Source organism: Octopus bimaculoides, chromosome 21 (genome assembly GCF_046866305.1).
Source record: "Octopus bimaculoides isolate indiv1 chromosome 21, ASM4686630v1, whole genome shotgun sequence".
NCBI classification, from domain to species: domain Eukaryota; kingdom Metazoa; phylum Mollusca; class Cephalopoda; order Octopoda; family Octopodidae; genus Octopus; species Octopus bimaculoides.
Window position 1 is genome coordinate 19,605,106 of NC_142948.1, and position 20,246 is coordinate 19,625,351.

The 20,246-nt window shown below is 34.9% G+C and overlaps 2 protein-coding genes across 13 annotated transcripts in view; both read right to left on the reverse strand.

Annotated features, from left to right (window-relative positions):
* Positions 1-20,246, reverse strand: part of LOC106879984 (dehydrogenase/reductase SDR family member 6) — a 167,604-nt gene that overhangs the window by 111,981 nt on the left and 35,377 nt on the right. The window lies entirely within an intron of this gene.
* The window catches only part of LOC106879983 (uncharacterized), a 44,204-nt gene continuing 35,377 nt past the window's right edge, over positions 11,420-20,246 (reverse strand). For 6 of the 11 annotated variants that reach the window (XM_089338862.1, XM_089338868.1, XM_089338866.1 and 3 more), the window contains one exon: positions 11,420-14,861. In XM_089338862.1, the coding sequence (XP_089194988.1) occupies positions 12,821-14,861 (2,041 nt within the window). In that variant the 3' untranslated portion in view covers positions 11,420-12,820. Of the gene's footprint in view, positions 14,862-18,403; positions 18,499-20,246 lie in introns of all 11 variants that reach the window. The other 5 variants (XM_089338867.1, XM_089338869.1, XM_089338864.1 and 2 more) reach the window with 1 other exon arrangement.

Genomic DNA, 20,246 nt, shown 5'->3' on the forward strand with positions numbered 1-20,246 from the left:
GACCCTATCCAATCGACCGCCGACGATACCCTTACATTTAAGAGCCTGGACCCGCTATCCTCCAGGCCTCGTCGGATGGTATCTTCAATTCAACCCGTCTCTGTGCCTGGGGGTAACCCACATACCCAGGCTCTTATTAATTTCCTCACGCAGTACGACGGGAAGAACAGAATTTCGTTGCCCTCTAAGGGCTGGCTCGCAAAAGGGCGAGCCTCGTCTGGGGTGTCAAACAGCAATCACACCGTTGCATGTTTGACACCGCCGGATATGTATTTCACAGAGGACAAATAGTCTTTAGTTCTTTTTCTATACTTAGTTTTGGGAAGACGGTGACGGTATCAAGAACTTTAGAGTAAGTTCTAACCACTACTGCCCTCTCCTCCATATCTTTTAACTACTGCTTGGGTGGGATAATTTCTCACTCCAAGACGGGGATTCTTCTTTTAAGTTCCTTTTCTGCCATGTCCAAAAAACAAAAACAGTTCAAAAACAGTTCACAAAAACAGTCCGCCAAAAATTAAGATCGAATAAAAATGGAAGGAAAACAAGATAAAAGAGAAGGAAAAAAAATGAAATTAAAATAATGAGAAAAAGAAGGAACCGAAATTTAGAAAGAAAGAAAAAATGGGAGAAGGGAAAAATAAAAAGAAAACAATGCACACAAATTGAACAGACAGGGAATCCTTGGCTCTGTATAATACTCCAACCAGGTAAATCCAACAGTCAGGGTTCTTCTCTATTGTACTCCAGTTAGGTAAACTCCACAGGGTAAAATCCACAGGGTATAACTTTTTCTGGCGAAATACACCCACCAGAATGTACAAGTTATTTGGTGAAAAAACGCCACACACAATTTTACTCAAAAGAAGTTTTCAAAAAAATTCTCAGTCCGCCGTTATGGCGACTTGAACACGCCCACCAATAACGACGGACGAGGAACACAATATTTTTGCTCGCTAAAGCGAGCAGCAATTCAAAGTCGCCAAGAGTAGACGAAATTGCCCCAGAGCTAGGCAGAAATTTACCCAGCTCGAAGGACAATAAATGACTTACCTTGACGACTTTCTTTTTGTTCTTTTTTTCCTATTCACGGAGCCAAAGCTCGTGTCTTCTTTCTCTGGAAGCAACAGACCAACTAACGACGCATGCGCCGAATTAAGCAAGCTACTTACCACACAGTCACCCACTCCTGTGCCTATATATATATATATATATATATATATATATATATATATATATATATATATATATATATATGTACGTATGTATGTATGTATGTATAAGTTTATATACACCATTCTGCTTAAATAATGGAACTGCAGATACAATATCCTTACGTATCTCACGTCTGTTTTCATTCCCCCACTTCACTCTGTATTTCATATCTTCTCTATAATAACTATTACTCAAACATTTTCTCGCACCGTCTCTGATGAAGGGATATATAAAATAACCTAGAAACAGCGGTAAGACCTTTTCTTTATAAATGTTCTGAAAACTTTCACAGCCTTGGATTTTTTACCTCATTCTGTTGATTTGTATGTATTTGCATGCTAATATACGACCTACGTTGGACTCCTCATTCGTATCATCATCGAACCTGGAGCTTAATTATAGTCTGTCCATAGCGCTTACTCAATATTACCTGACACCTTTGGGTATTCTTGACACCAATAGATCTCATACACACATACACACGACACACACACACACATATATAAAGTACTGTTTATTGCCCACAGGGGGCTAAACATAGAGGGGACAAACAAGGACAGACAAAGGGATTAAGTCAATTACATCAACCCCAGTGCATAACTGGTACTTATTTAATCGACCCCGAAGGGATGAAAGGCAAAGTCGACCTCGGCGGAATTTGAACTCAGAACGTAGCGGCAGACGAAATACCGCTAAGCATTTCGCCCGGCGTGCTAACGTTTCTGCCAACTCACCACCATGAGAGATAAGTATTATTTATTTAAAGAGCACAATACATGTCTTTAAGTGCTATTAATAGTTAGTTTCATATGTTGAGAAATACTTAAACATATTCTTCAGGCACAAACCACATATCACGACGAACTAAACCATGCCTGGTGTTAAAATACCTGGAAATCATAGACAAGCGAGATAACTCGCATCTTGTCGCATTCAGGAGCGATAGACATCAATGTTTCGTTATTTTTGCGACTTACCAATACCGCGTACCCGAAACGAGACCCGGTGTAAGCTAAATCGTTGTCTATGACAGAAAGGATTGAGAGGGGGAAATGTCGCATGGATATAATGTGTAGATATTTATTTATCGGTATGTATGTGTACATATATATATATATTATATATACATACATATGTAAATGCATGTGTGTTACTTTATTTGTATATGTATACATATTTGTGTGTGTGTGTATACATACATGCACACATATTTATAAATACATTTACATACACATATATATACATACCTTTAGACAGAGACAGACAGACGGACGGACGGACGGACGGACAGACAGACAGGCAGGCAGGCAGACAGACAGGCAAACAGACAGACAGACAGACAGACAGACAGACAGATAGATAGATAGAGAGATAGAGAGATAGATAGATAGACATATGTACATGTATGTTAGGATATGCATATATTTTCGCATTTCTGAATTTTTTGTAGATGCATGCAACTATAGAAAAAAAACATCATTCTTATGCTTTTATCTGGATATATGTAACAGCATACATTTGCATGCATCTATTTATGTACACATATCCAGAAAACTATGACACACATATAGATTAACATAGACTTTTTAATTCAAATCTTTCCAATGATCCTGTTTAAAATTTCTTAATAGAAATGTATATGTATAGCATATTTTCCTCTTCTCCTATATTACATAACAACTTTTCCTAAACGAACCAAAGTAAATCCCATTTGAACAAAGGCGAACAAGTCAGGGCAAACTTTTTCTCCTTATACATCTTTATATATATATATACACACATATACGTATATATACGTACATACATATATATACATATGTAATTATATATATATATATATATATATATATATATATATATATATATATATATATATATATATATATATAGATATAGATATAGATATATATATGTATGTACGTATATATACGTATATGTGTATATATATATAATAAAATAAATGCGCCCTTTTAAAGCCTAGCCAGGCTCATGGGCCCGGTTTCTCGGTTTCAATGGCGTATGCGTACCCAGCCTGGACGAGACGCCAGTCTATCGCATTTTTGCCAGCTGAGTGGACTGGAGCAACGTGAAATGAAGTGTTTTGCTCAAGAACACAACGCGTCGCCCGGTCCAGGAATCGAAACCACAATCTTACGATCATGGTGCTGACACTCTAACCACTAAGCCACGCGCCTCATATGTACACACACACACGTACACACACACACACACACACACACACACGCGCGTATATATATATATATATATATATATATATATATATATAGTGTAGTATATTGCCACTTAAGTGTGGCTGACCCCTAGGGGTGGATGTTACTGTTGCTTTTAGCCCCAGGAGGACATCTCCTCCAGCTGGCTTATCGACACACGACTGTGTCCTGTTTGCCAAGGGAAGTTATCCCTCTCACCTCGATCAGCAGCACGAACGTATCCGGATTTCAGGGTTATTTCCCTTCGTCGGCGTTCGACAGCTGATGACCTTGGTGAGAGAGACAAAAACCTGGCAAATTTATATCTTCTTTTCCAGTGAAATTCTTCACTGATATTGAAAAGGTGAAAACAAGCAATGTTAATTCTCTAAATGAAGTATTAACAGTAACTGCACGATAAAGTGTAGTATATTGCCACTTAAGTGTGGCTGACCCCTAGGGGTGGATGTTACTGTTGCTTTTAGCCCCAGGAGGACATCTCCTCCAGCTGGCTTATCGACACACGACTGTGTCCTGTTTGCCAAGGGAAGTTATCCCTCTCACCTCGATCAGCAGCACGAACGTATCCGGATTTCAGGGTGAGAGGGATAACTTCCCTTGGCAAACAGGACACAGTCGTGTGTCGATAAGCCAGCTGGAGGAGATGTCCTCCTGGGGCTAAAAGCAACAGTAACATCCACCCCTAGGGGTCAGCCACACTTAAGTGGCAATATACTACACTTTATCGTGCAGTTACTGTTAATACTTCATTTAGAGAATTAACATTGCTTGTTTTCACCTTTTCAATACCAGTGAAGAATTTCACTGGAAAAGAAGATATAAATTTGCCAGGTTTTTGTCTCTCTCACCAAGGTCATCAGCTGTCGAACGCCGACGAAGGGAAATAACCCTGAAATCCGGATACGTTCGTGCTGCTGATCGAGGTGAGAGGGATAACTTCCCTTGGAAGAAAATTTGCTTCATAGAAATCTGTTGTTCATATAAAAAAAAACAACTCTCAGCTACAATAGTCCCTTATTGAGACGGAGGGTTGTAGATTTTTTTCTTATCGAAATACGATAAATAGGAAAAAAGTTCTCTTTATATTTCACAGTAAGCAACCAGGGTATGCGAATATGTATACAAGGGTATGAATTAGATAAAATCCGGCCTAGATATGTTTCATAGCGAGCGGAACCTCTACATTTATATTCTCCACTCCTCCTGTGCTCTCTACACATTCTGATTGAATCTTCCATGTGTTAACATGTACCTCCTTGCGACATTGTGAACTTTCCTTTAATCAAGATATCCTTGGTCTGAAGAGTAACCTATCCAAGCGCGAGGTGTATACCTTGCTTGGGTATTCACCATTTTCGAGTTTTCGCCCGCTATGAAACATATGCAGTCCCACTGCGTGGCATCTTGGGCAGGTATCTTCTACGATAACCTCGGACCGATGAACGGGAACGTGATACTCAGAGTAACAGTTTTTTGTTATATTTCTGCTGCTTTTAAATAAAGTATATATATATATATATTCATATGTTTGTGTGTCTGTGTTTGCCCCTCCATCATCGCTTGACAATCAATGTTGGAGTGTTTACGTTCGCATAACTTAGCGGTTCGGCAAGGGAGACCGATAAAATAAGTACTAGGATTACAGAAGGGGTTGATTTTTTCGACTAAAGGCGGTGCTTCAGCATGGCTGCAATCAAATGACTGAGACAAATAAAAGAATAAAAGAATATATATGTATGTACGTATATATATAACATATGAAAGAAAAAAAATGGAATTCACAAGATTATTTATCAATCACTACGATCGTTTCGATACATCGTACATCGGTCCCTTGCGGGTGTGTCATTCGGTGCAGATGTGCCTCGTCAGGTGACTTGTCAAAAGCACCTCACTCTTTAATCTCCGTTTCGCTTATTTTGATTAGAATGCATCTCGTTATATGCCTATAACTGATGACATATAGGAGAGAGCATGAGTTAGAAACGATCGTAGTCATTAATAAAGAATCTCGTGAATTCTATTTTCTCTTTCTTTCATACATATAGACTTGACGGACACAAAGAAATTCCAGTGGAACTCATACCCCTACTACTGATGAAACCAGGTAGCCGAACACAGTGAACGTGCTTTAAACAGTATACTACCAGGTGTATATCCAAATTTAAAATGATTATTTATATATCATTCAACTACGGTACTCACACGCAGTATCTTCAAAGTTTTGTCGCTAATTCAGTTCTTAACCAAATTGAAAACTATTAACATTTTTGAAGAGGACTGGTCCCTGGCTACATTTTGGCATAAAAACGTTGAGATTTGGTCCGGCAGAAAAAAAGTTTACATCAAAATTTGTAGCAACGTTATAGGAGAGTAAGTAACGCCTCCAATCAAGTTTACATGTACATTTTTTTATTTTAAAAGCAAAATATATTTATCTTAGCTTCAATGATAAAAAGATGGATGAAGAATTTCATAGTTTTGATCCCATGTAACAAAAAATTTGTGAGGTAAAATATCCTGAAATATCCTGGATTCGAGTATAATTAACTTTTTTTTTATTTTAAAAACAAACTATATTTTAATTATGCTTAAATAATGGAGCTCAATTCGAGGAATTTTAAGGCATCAATCTCATGCAACGATGTTTTAAAAGAAAAAAGTTATGAGTGTTTGTTTTTCAAATTTGAGGGTGATAATATAGTTCTATACTTTTTTTAGGAATATAGTTCTATAAGGGACTTTTAATATGTGTTACCGGCATCATTGAGGTACGGAAAAAAACTGTCAACGACACCGATAATTTTCAATTAGTTTAATTACGTCATCTGTATTAATCCAATTTTATCATAAAAATGAAAATAATTAAAACATCATTTAGAAATTTTGGTAATTTTTCGTTTTAACTCGAAGGCGTATGAGTGGATATGTACATTATGTTTAAAGTCAGCATAAAGTGAAAGAAAAAAGAAATGGACATGGATGTGCGTATGTGTTGATGGGAAAGAGACAGAAAGTGTGCGTTGTGTGTGTATGTGAGACAGACAGAGACACCGTACATTTTTTATTTATTTTTCTCGCATCTTTTTCAGTGAATGTGTGAGTGATTAACTGAGAGAGAGAGAGAGAAGGAGAGAGAGAGAGGTGAGTTGCTCTATGTGTGTGTGTGTGAGTGTGTGTGTGTGTGTGTGTGTGTGAGTGTGTGTGTGTGTGTGTGTGTGTGTGTGAGTGTGTGTGTGTGTGTGTGCGTGTGTGTGTGTGTGTGACAGAGAGAGAGAGAGAGTGTTAGCGTAAATTTTACTTAGCTACTTATACATGAGAACACACACTTTCACTCAGTGACTGACTCACACGCACACATATAAAAAACATGTATGCATATGTATTTATGCATGTACGTGTATAAGACAGATAATGGGTGTGCGTATGTATTTGTGTGCATGTGTGACTAACCCTACCCATTTTACAAATACATGGCAACACCTCTCTCTCTCTCTCTCTCTCTCTCTCTCTCTCAGTCAATCATTCACACACTCACTAAAAAGAAGATGCGAGAAAAACTAAATAAATTAAAAAATTATGCTATCACTCTCTCCCTTTCTCTCTCTCTCACACAGAGCAAGATACACCTTCTCTTTCTCTCTCTGTCTCTCTCTTTCTCTCTCCCTGACAACACCTCTCTCTCCTCTCTCTCTCTCTCTCTCACACACACATACACACACAACACACGCTTTAAATTTATAATTCACTTTTCAATAAGGTAAAATCTTAATTTATTAATTGACACATTATTAATTAGCATAATAGCATAGACTGGAAAAACATGGATTACATGGAAAATTCGAACAAGAGAAATAATACTCAACATTATAAACCAGGAAAAGTACTGGACAAGTTATTGCACTTGGAAATGTTCAGAACAAGTTATTACATCTGGTAAAGTACAGAACAAGAAAAGTTTTACTTAAAATATTGCATCTAAGGTTAAAATTTGAATGTCAAAAATTATTTGATTTTAATTTACAAAATAACATTATAATTAAAAAAGGTGCCATCATTTTGTTAAAATATTGACACACTAGAATACTTTAAAAAATGAGAGCCAGAAGTATATATGGTAGGCAAATTCATTATGTAAAAAGTAGGCATTGGGTCAAGACCAAAACAGTGAAGACTTGCCAATAACTTAGGCAATAACTCAAGCAAATTTTACTGTGAATTTATAGATAGATTTTTACTGTAATATATAACTGACTTTTGTATTATTATTTATTGTACTAATTATGCACTACTATTGTTTTTATAGCCTATTTTCAAATTTCTAATTATTGATTACTAATAAAAAATGAATTTTTTTTAAGTGTAAAAAATTTTTTGAGTTATGTTTTATCTTCAATAGAAGTAACAAGTAATAACAAATAGAATAACTTGTAATAAAAGATTTAGCTTTTATTAAAATAAAAGCTAATATTTTCTAAATCTAAACATTTTAATTGAAATTTTATCCTTAGTAAAAATTGTATCTTAAGTAAAACTTTTCTTGTTCTGTACTTTACCAGGTGTAATAACTTGTCCTGTACTTAAGCTTAAGAATATTATTTCTCTTGCTCACATTTTCCATGTAATACATATATATACAAACCTCACCCACCCCATATATACTTAAGGGACCATAAAGAAAATTTTGTTGCGAACCCTTCCATTCACCTTATATGCTCCTCCAGTTCTGATGTAGGTAGGATTAGCAAAGTTATCTTTGATAAATTTCTACCCCACCTTCGTACCAAGATTATATGAAACCTCTGGACTAACACCACTGAAGTTAGCCAATGGTTTAAGTCCTTAACCCACAAAAGTAAATATAGATTCATTCAAGTAGATATAGACCAATATTATTCCAATGTATCTCTTATCCTACTTAACAAAGCCCTCATATTCGCACTAAAATATTATGACCTAACTAGAAACGATATTGGTATTATCCTGACAGCCCGTCGAACTGTTATAAAATTCAACGGTAAACTTTGGGCCAGCAAGGACACTCCCAACTACCTTGACATCCCAATGGCGGTGAGCGACTCGACCCAAATTACTGACCTTGTAGGATGCTACCTGCTCCACTGCCTCCGAGACCAATTCCTTAATATTTCCAGTGGTCTATATAAGAACGACACTCTGTTTTGCGGTCCCCAACTTTAGTAACCGGAAAATCGAACAGCTACGTAAGAAAGGTAGGTTCTTCTGTTAAAACGTGAGCCTTAGCGTATCTTTCTCTTACAGCTTTAAAACCGCAAATTTCCTAGATGTCATTCTGGATTTACAAACCGACGCCTTCTACATACACCATAGACCTGGGGAAGACTAAATTAAGATAACTTTTCTTTTAATCATCACCTTATGTCCTAAAATATATCATAGATACTGTGTCCTATAGAATCACATCCTATCCGCTAATAGGGAAATATTCGAGCAATACGCAGAATATTACAACAGCGTCTTACACCGCACTGGATATAAAATTTCGGTTGGATACCCCCTACATGGAGCGAGCTCTTACACCATCCCATGAACCGCAGATAAACCCTTAGGTAAAAACCCGAGACATACCCCGTATTCCACCCTTCCCTCATCTCCAGAATTTAAACTTAGTAGCAAATCCTATATACACTCTTCCCACCTGGGGTTCGGGATACCGGAATAAACGGAATAAACGGAATAAACGGATCAGGACACGCGACGTTGTCTGGTTTCACTCCACTCCGCCCTCAATGTTCAGACCCGACTATCTAAGATTTTCTTTTTACTCTACTTGAAAAACATTTCCCTTGATCCAATACGCTTAGGAAAATCTTTAACCCTCAATCTATTAAATTTACCAACTCCACCACTACCTTCTATGCCGGTATAATCCGGAGGCAATAAGAAATTATGCAACCAACAACCTTTATGGTACAAATACAACACCCTATAACCTCCAGTCCCTCAACAATGTCATCATTAAACCTTCTTAACAACGCCGGCCCCCCACCCAACCAGCCCCAATTCTAACACCCCTCCCCCCACGCCTAATTCACTTAACCAACCAAATGATCCGGTTAAACCGACTACTGAAGGAGAGAATAATAGGAATAATATGGAGAACTACTATAAGTTACACCTCCCGAATGGCTCCTTCACCATCACAGCCAATACCAATCCTAACGCCGAGGTCAATACTAAATATAACACCCAGTAATCATAACCCCATAAACTCCACCTTAGCACCCTCTGGAAGTCTATGTAGCTGTAGACGCCCCACATCCTGTCCATTGGAAAATAAATGCCTCACGAAAAATATAGTGTATATATAGTCTCCACGGAAGATTCCAAGTATGTATGTATCGGTTCGTGCAGCGTCAACTTCAAAGTAAGAATTACTAACCATTATTCTAGCTTTAGATTCCAAGTAAAAACTAATAAAACCTCTTTATCTAGGGTCATTCATAACGTAAAAAATATCTCAATTGTACACAGTTTAAAATGCTTTATTGTAACCTATACCAAACCGTATATCCATTATAACAAATGCAGTCTCTTCGTAACAGAAGTTTTTCTATTATGCAATGCAGCAACTGATTTAATGCGCGAAGCCACCTTATTCTTAATTGTCGACAGAAATTATGTAACACTTTCTTAAGGTACAGATAATAATACTTTCCCCGATAATCCCCTCGTTAATCCTATCACATTCACCCACTTGAACTTCTTTAACAGATACTTGTTTAAGCTGTCTTTACATGTTTTCTTAACCTTGTGATCCCTTTAGGACTTCCTTTTTGCATTTCTTCTATATATTTATGACATACTTTTTTAAGCTATCTTTATATATTTTCTTAATTTTGTGATCTCTTTATACCTTCCTTTTTGCCTATAGAAATATGCATGCGCATACGCGCGCGTGTATACATATGCTGATACTTTGGGCACACAGTGGGTATGCGCATGCGCGCGCAGGTACGCGAATATGATGTATATGAGGTAGTAAGCGACCAACTTTAACTGTAACTACTATGTTCCCCCTTAGAATGCATCCTTTGAAACCTATCTTCTCCTCTCCTTTCTTAACTACCCAAATCAACTCACACTCCGAAATTTTAACCTCTCCCTTTTCTTCTTTCTTATCCTTAACCATTTCATCTCTTCTAAACTCTTTCGTGTGTAAATGTTTACGCATGAGCGCACCCAAGTACCGATTATTGCAAACACAGTAAAGTGGCTCCACCTTAATATTCACTAAAACACTTCCCTTAAAGTCAGTATCCATCTACCCTATACCACCTCTTCCCTCCCTTCTCATTTTTTTTCTCTTAACAAATTTAGACAAATTCCCCACTCTCAAATTGTTGACCTCTTCCTTTATTTTCTTGCAGACATTCTTATTTCTTCGACTATTTGTTTTATCTTTTTTCTATTTTGACTTTCTTTACTCTGATCTTTTGGCTTCGCTACTCATTTTAAATCATATCTTTGGCGAGTTAACTTGGGATTCCTTAACGACAATATAATCTTCCTATAATTAAAGTATCTTCGGCTTGATGAGTAGCTAGCTGAGTACTCCTCGTTGAGTTATTATTATCAGAGGATCCGCTAGCTAGAAGACACAGGTAACCTGAACTTTACTTGATCCACTCCTTCAATTTAGATCTTTATTTCGCATTCATCGCGACTCGAGTTGCTAACCGTGGGCTATAGAAAAAGATTTTTTCAGCTTATGAGTTTCCATAGAGGAAAAGGTTGCGACAAATTATTCCTGAACGTTCTTTTCTAATACCTACCATGGCTCGAAGCTTACAAGCTTCCTGCACTTAGATCCAGAGAGAGAAATAGAGAGAGAGAGAGAGAGAGAGAGAGAGAGAGATGGATGTGTGTGTGTGTGTGTGTGTAATGTTTCCTTAAAAACCAAGGAAAAATATTGTTAAAAACGTAACAGCGGATTCAAATTATTCTTTAAGTTTTTATTTGAGTGTTTTGAAATATGTGAAGTTTCTCTTTTCTTTTTCTGAGATAGAGAATGTAATATGTTGATCAATTTCTCAGCTGCACCCAGATTATTACCGAGGTTATAGTTTTAATTTCTCTTTATTTAATGTGCAATGTAATTTCAAGAGCGCCGTATTGGTTTCCTAATGTCTTTGTGTTTAGTCAAATGATTTTTGAATGTTCTATTATGTGTTCTGTAAATTAGAACAAGGTATTTACTTGGGCAACATCAACTCAGTATACAAAGTATTAATCCGTGTATTCAGGTATTTGGTTATAGAAACCTAGAATTAGATTTATAATTGAATAACTGTATGTATTGTGAAAATGCATTACGTTTAGACTTGAAACTCATACTTAAAAATGCTTTGGCTGAACAAAGGAAATTTGATGTATCAGGAAGTGTTTTCTTAAAATGGAAGGAGAGCTACCCATTTCCCTTTGATGATAAATGAAACTCAATGTAATGCATATATTCCTTTTGTCTTGTTTTATTTATTAATGAGGGTTATAAATGATGAAGCAATATTCAGTTTCCAGAAGAATTTGAGTGATTTTGAGCAAAATTAAGTATTACTTTCCAATATCTGAATTTATTGAATGTTTCAAAAACTTCTTTGACTGTACATCTGATCGTGCTATTCTTAATCATAGTCCATCAACTTTAAACGGATCACATTGTTACCTTAAACTTACTATGTAAGAATAGACCAATTACTTCACAAATTTTGGTGCCGAGGAACATAACCATGAGCAAATCAAAATTTCCTTCCGTTTTTTTCAAAGAGAACACTTATTCTCGCTTAAAAAAAGGGTATTCAATTGATCTTAGGTGTTATTTTGGCCTTTTTGCCTCATTTTCCTTGATTGGTCAGTGGTATCAAGTTGAATAACTATTTATCTTTGAATTTTAAGTTTTAAATTATTTTACAGCCATGATGCATTATTATTTTACAGCCATGATGCATTATTATTTTACAGCTTTATGATGCATTCCAACCCACAGACCATTTAATGAATGTCTATGTTAAGATTGCATTAGGTACATTATCAAAGTAATTTGCTGTTTGGTTTGCATATTTGGATTAGTTTCTTTAGTACACTGGAGTCATTTTATAACTGTAGTTGTGTTTTATGTCTTAGCGTCGATTTCTTTTAAAATATTTTAAAATATTTTAAAATGTTTTAAAATCTAAGTTTTTATATGAAGGTATTCTTATTAATTTGTAATAAATATATTGTTGCAGTATCTTTGTTTTTCTAATTAAGCGTCACTATATACGAGAGTAAAATATATTCTTTTTACGCTGTTACTGTTGGATTCTGCGTTTGTATACTTCTTTCTTCACTTTAGATTAATTGCTTTTGAGACAATAACAAAAAGGTCGTAATTTAGGTATCGCAATACAGTTTCCATGGCTGCCGTATTTATTGGTCCGACTAATGCCACCAACAAGTGTACATGATTTATCTTTGATTTGATAACGGACAGTCGCATCAAACAGCCCTTTACCCGGCAATGTGGAAATAGTTATCTGATAATCTATATAACTTTGTTCTGCTAAATCACCGTAGGCCACATATCTGTCAATAACATCATGATGACTATATTCAAAACGCATCATCTCGGCGTTGGCTTTGATCATTGAAGCTTCTAATATTTCACTCAACCGAACTTTCGAGCATACGTTTCTATATTCTAATGTTAAATTGTTAATTATCTTTACTAATTGCTCAGCAATATCAATAACTGTATCATCACTAGTACTCACTGCTGTAGTCTGATGACAGGCACACCAATGAGGTAAAATAGTTGCACTTTTACAAGACCTTTCTTCCGGAACTCTAGAGAACAAACTAATGCTTTTCATTTTTTCGGGAGAATATCTTTGCACTGTAGAATATTTCAAATTGGCTTTCTCTATATGGAGGGCATCTATCAACGTTTCATGAATGTCAAATGGTGTTGTGAGACGGTGAGAATTAATTTTTATGTTATTCAAAAGGTTTGGGTAGCGATGTTTGAAGAAAGGAGGTGGAATGATAAACATGAAAGGTAATCTTTCTTCGAGTCGACCTACGTATGTTTTGCGAAATGATCCGAATCGGATGCCGTGATCAGAAAAAAATACAACAAGGGTGTTATTAAGAAGTTGTTCATCATTTAACGTTTTGAAAAACTTATAATATTCAGCGTCACAGCGACCAGCTTTGTTGATGTCGTCATGAGTGAGACGCCCAATAAAAGATAAACTAAAATATGGGATGTCCTTGTAGACTCTCGCAAAGTCATAAATATATTGGAGAATTATAGCTGTTTCTGTTCGATCTCGAACGCAGTCTTTCGTCCAGATTGATTTCTCTTCCTCCATTGCGAGAGCAAATGGTCTATAATAATGGTCCGTAGGTTGTTGTTTGAAACCAAATTTTAAATAATTAAACGTCCCTATAGGAGGGTCGTCCTCTGCAAACAAAGTAGTAAATCCATGATTCTTATATCGCTTCCACAGGAAATTGTATTTATCTAATGGTAATCCACTCAGCGTTTCGTTCCATGGAAGCTCTTCTAGATACTTACCAGTAAGTAAAGGAACCAAGTTCACAAATGTATTATCCGCAACTTTATTGTAGCCGAGCATACCAATGGCACCCAATTTTAATATATAACGATGTGTCATTTGCATTTGTCGCAAAAAGTTTAAGCGTGACATGGAATCAATACCAACTAGAAGAATATTAATGGGGTTCTTTACAAACGAAGTGGTCGCTGTTGCCTTCATAGTAGTTTTTAAACTGGAGACAGTTGTTTTTCTATAATTTTTGTTAATATTTGTTAACATTGTTTCAATTCTTGTGGTCAGAACATTTTCTTTGGGCTTGATGTTTTTTTTATGAATAAAAGCATGAAAATTTGTATAGATCACGTCATTTTTTAGCCCATAACATTGAACTTTAATAAATTCGTCTTTTATCTTTATGTCATTATTAAAGTGTGTAAATGCAGGAAGATATTCAAACGAGTGGTCATCTTTATCCAATCTACGAATAGGAAAGACTTTACAAATATTGAAGTTTCCTCTGTGCTTGTACTTTATTAACGAATGGTTTAGTCTTAAGATTGAACCATCTTGATGAGTAAGAGAATGAGGTTCGGCACACGGTTTCCAGAAGCTAACACTAAAGTACGTTTTCACTGATGATTCAAACGGGTCTATATCTGGAATGTGGCAAAATTTGGTGCTTACTAGAAGTCCGACTGCCGTAAAATTCGACTGCACCTTCGGAGTGCTTGGCCATCGGAAGTTATACATCAACAACAATAAACCGCAAGGCAGAACGCAGAAAAGTACGTAACGACGAATGAAGCATCGACACGACAATTTGTTTAAGAGAACTCTGCAAAAAAAAATAATAAAAAATAAATAAATAAATGAAATAACATTGCTTTAAATGAGGCTAGTGAAGAATCGACACGGATACATACAATTTGAAATCAACAAATTACAATTCATTTGTGTAAGTTCAGACCATTGTATTTCAACATCAGCTATCATCTGAAAAATGCGGTTTGTTTTCTGTTCCGTATGTTTTCCTTATTTCCATTAATTGAGGTAGAGACTCTAATTAATTTTACTATTTTGACTTCAAACATCAACATTAAAATTTCTCTGAAGTTATCTAGCCATTTTAGCCTCATGAGTAACAAATGCCAAATAGTTACGTACTGGGATAGTTTCGGTCAGCACTTAGTCTCTCCTACCAAACTGTCGGCTTTTCTCTATCATATATAAAACAGGGTTCGCATAATTAAATTAGAAGGGCCTATTATTAATTCACAACTGAGAATAGATAATGATTACATTTTGCATATATTCAATGTCTCATTATATTTGGGTGAACAAAAAATGAGGCATTATGTTAGAGGTGACATCAGTCAGCTATATAAGAAGGGAACAGATTTCTATTCATAAGGAAAATTTTATTAAAAACTACATTGATTTTGTACATTGATGCAAGAACACCTACGTTACCTGTTTAGTATTATGTTTCATGCTATTATGAAAGGCTCTACTCAAAACGTTAGGTCTTTCATTCAATTCTCGACACAAGCAAATCGCATATATTAGCCTGTAGCTTTACACTATTAAGCTTTAGTTCTGAAATGGTGTTGTATTCAGGACTGATTACTTAGTGTAAAAAAAAAATGTAATAGAAAAAATTCAATGGAATGATAGTTTCCACTGCTTTTTCTACAGCCGAACATCTCGACTCGGATATCCACAATTTTATGACTATAACTAGTATCTTTGAAAGATACTGATTATCACTGGAGACAAAATTTAAAAAAAAAAATTCTTTTGATACCTTAGATCTGATCCTATGTATATTCACGCCACCGAATCAAAATATGACCTTCAGCTCTTGTTTTTGAGATAATGCACTTAAGCAAAAGGATGTAGTATTGCAATAGAGAAATGGACTGATTTTTTTTTTTTTTGCAACGATGTTCAAGGCTTGGTTTTGGAAGTGGGTATCTCAAAATATGTACCGCGTGAATGGCGGTTATTCATAGATAGTATTGAGTAGAACTTGAAATTTGTGTTTTTACACGATAGCAATAAATATGTATCGATCTCACTTGGTCACTTAGCTAAGATGAATGGTCTTACCACAATCACCAATAATTAATCTGTGGATAATAGCCAGTAGCTAATTTGTGTGGATCTCTTGCATCAGCAGAGTAAATACACCACGTATCTCTGCTTTATCTGTCTCTGAGATTGTAAATCTAAAGATGAGCACTGGGCGAGACAAGAAGTCTTTTAAATGCCGTTTTCGTGAGACGTCTCCGTAAATGAACAAGGTATCATTGATAACTTTCTATGCTTGTTTCATTGTGATATGATTCTATGGGTATACTTTACTTATAATTAAACATATTCTACTTATATGAAGCTATTCTTTTTATCCATAAACAACAATAATATAATATAAGAATTTGTAGTCTTCAACCCCTGCACCCGATCGGCTGTGTGCATCTCGATAACCAGAGATGATGGAGAAAAACTAAAGAATCTTCCATAGATTTATATGGTGAATACATATGTACTGACAAAGAATTAAGTCCGGAATCAGCCGAATCGAGCTGTCCCGTCTGATGAGGCTAAGGAATTAGCTGAAACTGACCGATCAGTATTGGGAATTTCTTGACCGGTGTTTTAGGGCGATTACATATGTATACAATGATGTGCTTTAACTACAGCATTAGAGCTTTTTAGCTCTTATTTCTAGCAATGTAGGTGTTCTAACACCCTAGTCATATATATATATATATATATATATATATATATATATATATATATACACACGCATATATACATATATACATACATACCTATATCCATTTTCTGTATGTATGCATGAGAGAGCAGTGCATGCCATCAAAGTGACACTGGGGTAAAATGCATGCATGTATGTGTATATATATATATATATATATATATATATATATATATATAATACAGGGTATCTAAGAGATACCACCACGATGGAAATAGTAGTCAAAACTTGACTCTAAAATCACATTAGAGTCAAGTTTTGACTGCTATTTCCAGCGTGGTGGTATCTCTTGGATACCCTATAGTATAATTTTAAATAATTATTACCTGTGATGGGTTTTTTATTCCCATGCTGGCCACCTGATAAAATCGGTATTTAAATATCGATCTTATCCTCATTTATATAAATTGATATATATATATATATATATATATATATATATATATATATATATATATATATATATATATATAAGATAATAAGAGTGAAAAAACTACAGAAGGCTTGTGTTACATGGTTAAAGTATATATTTAAATTATGTCAGAAAAATGTTATAAAATCTTTTTGGTATATAAACATTGTATTTTGAGAAATAACCGGTTTCGTGTTGTCTTTTCAAATTTCTCTACTTCATTGTAACGTGTTCGCTTCAGTCTGAAAAGGGTTCTTTTCAGACTGGAGCGAACACGTTACAATGAAGTAGAGAAATTTGAAAAGAATTTCTAACATTTTTCTAACATTTTTCTGACATAATTTAAATATATACTTTAACCAAGTAACACAAGCCTTCTGTAATTTTTTCACTCTTATTATCTTTTATATATATATATATATATATATATATATATATATATATATATATATATATATATATATATCGGTATTGTATTTTTAGGTGTTTAATTTTATTAATCTTTATTAGTTTGTTAATTTTTAAATTTAATTTAAAATTTTGAAAAATATATTTATAAGTAATATATTTTTTTATTGTATCTTTATTTATATTCTTATTTTTCTATTTAATATGTATTAGAATATGTAGTTTTAGCTTTGATCCGTTAATAATTATGACAACAATAAGATAAATAGCCTGAGGACGCACTGGTTGACTTATGTATTAGATATAGCCTGGACACCACCAGCGCAGAAACACGTGTAGCAATGATTAAAAATATCTTATTTCCCCACAAACTAATAACAGGTAAGGTATATATATTTGTTCAAATATTTTTCTTAAATAAGTTTTAAATAATTTTATTGTACTTTAGGGTAGGTTTTAAAATGCTTATATTATTTTATTATTATATAAGATATAACTTTTTATGTGTATTCTAGACAACAAGGTTGTCCTGAAATAGGGGTTGCGGTCCTATTGGTAAAATCCCAAATTTGTAATTTTATAAATGATACTGTCTACATTGCAGTAGTAAAGTGTAAAATAATAAATGTCCTGATAACATGGAATACTTATTATTCCTTAAGTTTTTAATATATATATATATATATATATTATTATCATTATTATTATTATTATTATATGTATTTATTTTCTGTAAGTTAATAATTAACTCGGACAAAATAAATTGGTTAATACATACCAGGGTAGCAAAGATCACAAAATGACTGTGGTGTAACTCCTGTTTATGAGGTAGAAGCTCTTTGTTATTTTGGGTACTTGAGTAAATATATAAATCTAGTAAATGGAGTAAAACGCATATGTTAAATGAATTCTTTTATTTCCAACATGTTTCTAAGATTACAAATTATACCTTCCATAGGAATAGGTGATGTTGATAAGGATGTAATCTTCTCTTCAGGGAAATACATAGGAACCAGCTTAACGGTAAGACATTTTAACCAAATATGATAACTGTAGTTAGAGAAGATTGCTACGTAACTTATTTGAAAAAGCCGTTGGAGGTTCCTATGTATTTCCCGGAAGAGAAGATTACATCCTTATCAACATCACCTATTCCTATGGAAGGTATAATTTTTAATCTTCAAAACATATGTTGGAAATAAAAGAATTCATTTAACATATGAGTTTTACTTCATTTACTAAATTTATATATATATATATATATATATATATATATATATGCTCTTTTACTCTTTTTACTTGTTTCAGGCATTTGACTGCGGCCATGCTGGAGCACCGCCTTTAGTCAAGAAAATCGACCCCAGGACTTATTCTTTGTAAGCTTAGTACTTATTCTATCGGTCTCTTTTTGCCGAACCGCTAAGTTACGGGGACATAAACACACCAGCATCGGTTGTCAAGCGATGGTGGGGGGACAAACACAAGCACACATACATATATATATACATATATACATATATACGACGGGCTTCTTTCAGTTTCCGTCTACCAAAGCCACTCACAAGGCTTTGGTCGGCCCGAGGCTATACTAGAAGACACTTGCCCAAGGTTCCACGCAGTGGGACTGAACCCAGAACCATGTGGTTGGTAAGCAAGCTACTTACCACACAGCCACTCCTGTATACACACACACGCACACACACACACACACACACACACACACACACACACACACACACACACACACACACACACACACACCTATATCAATTTTCTGTATCTATATACATACATATACAGGGTGCGTAAGTTATTTGAGGACAGATTTATGTCTATAAAAAAAAACATATATAATAATAGATAATAACTTTATTTATCAAAAAATGCTATCAGGATATAAATGAACCTTTTCTGTAATCATTATTTACATTATTTACATTTGATGGATATTTGTCCTCATCTTGTTTGTTGTTAACACAACGTTTCGGCTAATATACCCTCCAGCCTTCATCAGGTTTCTTGGGGAAATTTCGAACCTGAGTTCTCATTCCTAAGGGTCCTCATTCCTAAGATACCCACCACGAAAAATGAACAAGCTCAGTAACAATCTATTAAGCAACAACTACTCCCAAAACATACTATCCACTCCAATTATGAATAAAAGAGGGGATGAAACCAATAGACTGTTCACAGTCGGTCTACCCTGTCTAGAAGAAGAAGAAGAAGAAGAAGAAGAAGAAGAAGAAGAAGAAGAAGAAGAAGAAGAAGGTAAAGATGATAAGATACGGCCAAAGAATAAAGGGTTACCACCAGAATAGGTTATTCAGAGTAAATCAGAAGAGATTCTATAATGAAATAAATGGAGAGTGTACAGATGAAAATTTGATACCAGATAACATTGAAAGTCAAAGGTATTGGAGTGACACCTAGAGCAAAGATAAGGAGCACAAGAAGGATGCTGAATGGTTGCAAGAACTGACCAAAACATTTCAGTTAGGGAAATGAAAGAAATTAGCAAAAAAAATTAGCAATTGGAAAGCCTCGGGAGCAAATGGGGATCAAGGCGACTGGATCAAAAGATTTAGTGTATGTCATGCACGAATAGCTGCGCAACTCAACAC